At 40.9% G+C, this 1,295-nt stretch overlaps 1 protein-coding gene across 1 annotated transcript; it reads right to left on the minus strand.

Annotated features, from left to right (window-relative positions):
- Positions 1-342: 342 nt before the first annotated feature.
- Positions 343-983, minus strand: LOC127792257 (uncharacterized). Its single transcript, XM_052322709.1, has one exon. The coding sequence runs from the start codon at positions 906-908 to the stop codon at positions 585-587; it is 324 nt and encodes a 107-aa protein (XP_052178669.1). The 5' UTR covers positions 909-983; the 3' UTR covers positions 343-584.
- Positions 984-1,295: the final 312 nt, after the last annotated feature.

A 1,295-nucleotide genomic window follows, 5' to 3' on the forward strand; every position in this document is an offset into this window, starting at 1 on the left:
AACCTTTATGTGGTCGACTACTCGCTAAGAGCCTTATCAAGAAATGGTTTATAAAAATATTTTTTATAAATTGATGTGATATATATAAATTTGTTAAATTTGAAACGATCATTTTTGTGTGGTTCTTATGCTCGTGTTTTTAATTATGTTAAGAGAGATAAATCATAAATTAAGTCTTTAATTCTTATGTAAGACGAGGATCGAACTTGCAACCCGTCAAATTGACACTAATATATTACTCATTTAATTACTCGACTTATGTGTTAAAAGACATACTATTTGTTAAACTCGTTTGAAGGTATAATATTTCATATACTTTTTTTCATCCAAATCACATCAAACTTTAGCAAAAAAGAATCAAAAATGAATTTTAAATACAAAAGAACATTTGCAACATCATTGGATCAAGATTGAGTTACACTTTCTATACAAAAATCCCTAAAGAGTATATTGGTTTCGAACCCTAATCTAGAAGGAAAGAAAGAAGATCCCAAAGGATTAGCGGAAGAAGAGAATTAATTAGAAATTACTTACATTTCCATCTAATCTAAACCCTAGAGCAGAAGAACTGATCAATCAATCGACTACTCTGCAATGCTCTGCAGAGCCGGCTTCCATGGCCGGTGGTGTGCCTCGAACCCGTCGCCGGCGCTCACCAGCAGCGCCACCACCTCCTCCACCAGTAGCTCTTTCCTCTCCATCTTCTTCACCAGCTCCGCCAGCTGCTTCTTCGTGATCTTGATCTTCACCTCCGTTACCTGCGCCGCCGCCGCCGACATCTGCGTAAACTTTCCGTGCGATGATCTCTCTTGCCCTCTCTCACCTGAAAATGGAGATTCCGACGCCGGAGATCCCCAGTCTTCGCCGGCCCATTGCATTGCAGATTCCTTCCTGATGCAGTTTCCCATGCTATATTTATATATATAATATGTGGGCTTTATTTATGCAGACGTGAAGAGAGAGAAACTCGAGGACTGGGAAATGCCGAAGGATTTGAGTATTTATAGGAGAGAGAGAGAGACAGAGAGAGGGGTGTATTTGGTGAGGGTAGGATTGACCTTTCGATGTGGGGTGTGCCGCCATGTCCTTATCCTATATTATATGCCTTTCGATGTGCTGCACTCACATGGCCGGCCTCTCGATTCGGCTCGGCTCGGCTTTGCTGGCTTGCACTTGACTAGGACCCACGGCTTGCTAATGGCTTGAAACTCGGCTGGTGTAAAGGCCGTTGGAACGAACTTACTTAGGGTTGGTTAGGTTGGATTATTAAGAAATATAGTATTTAGTTTTTAATT

Source organism: Diospyros lotus, chromosome 15, assembly GCF_014633365.1.
Source record: "Diospyros lotus cultivar Yz01 chromosome 15, ASM1463336v1, whole genome shotgun sequence".
In the NCBI taxonomy this organism is placed as follows: domain Eukaryota; kingdom Viridiplantae; phylum Streptophyta; class Magnoliopsida; order Ericales; family Ebenaceae; genus Diospyros; species Diospyros lotus.

Coding starts and splice junctions, on each gene's coding strand:
- LOC127792257 (XM_052322709.1), bottom strand. CDS start 908: ATGGGAAACTGCATCAGGAAGGAATCTGCAATGCAATGGGCCGGCGAA.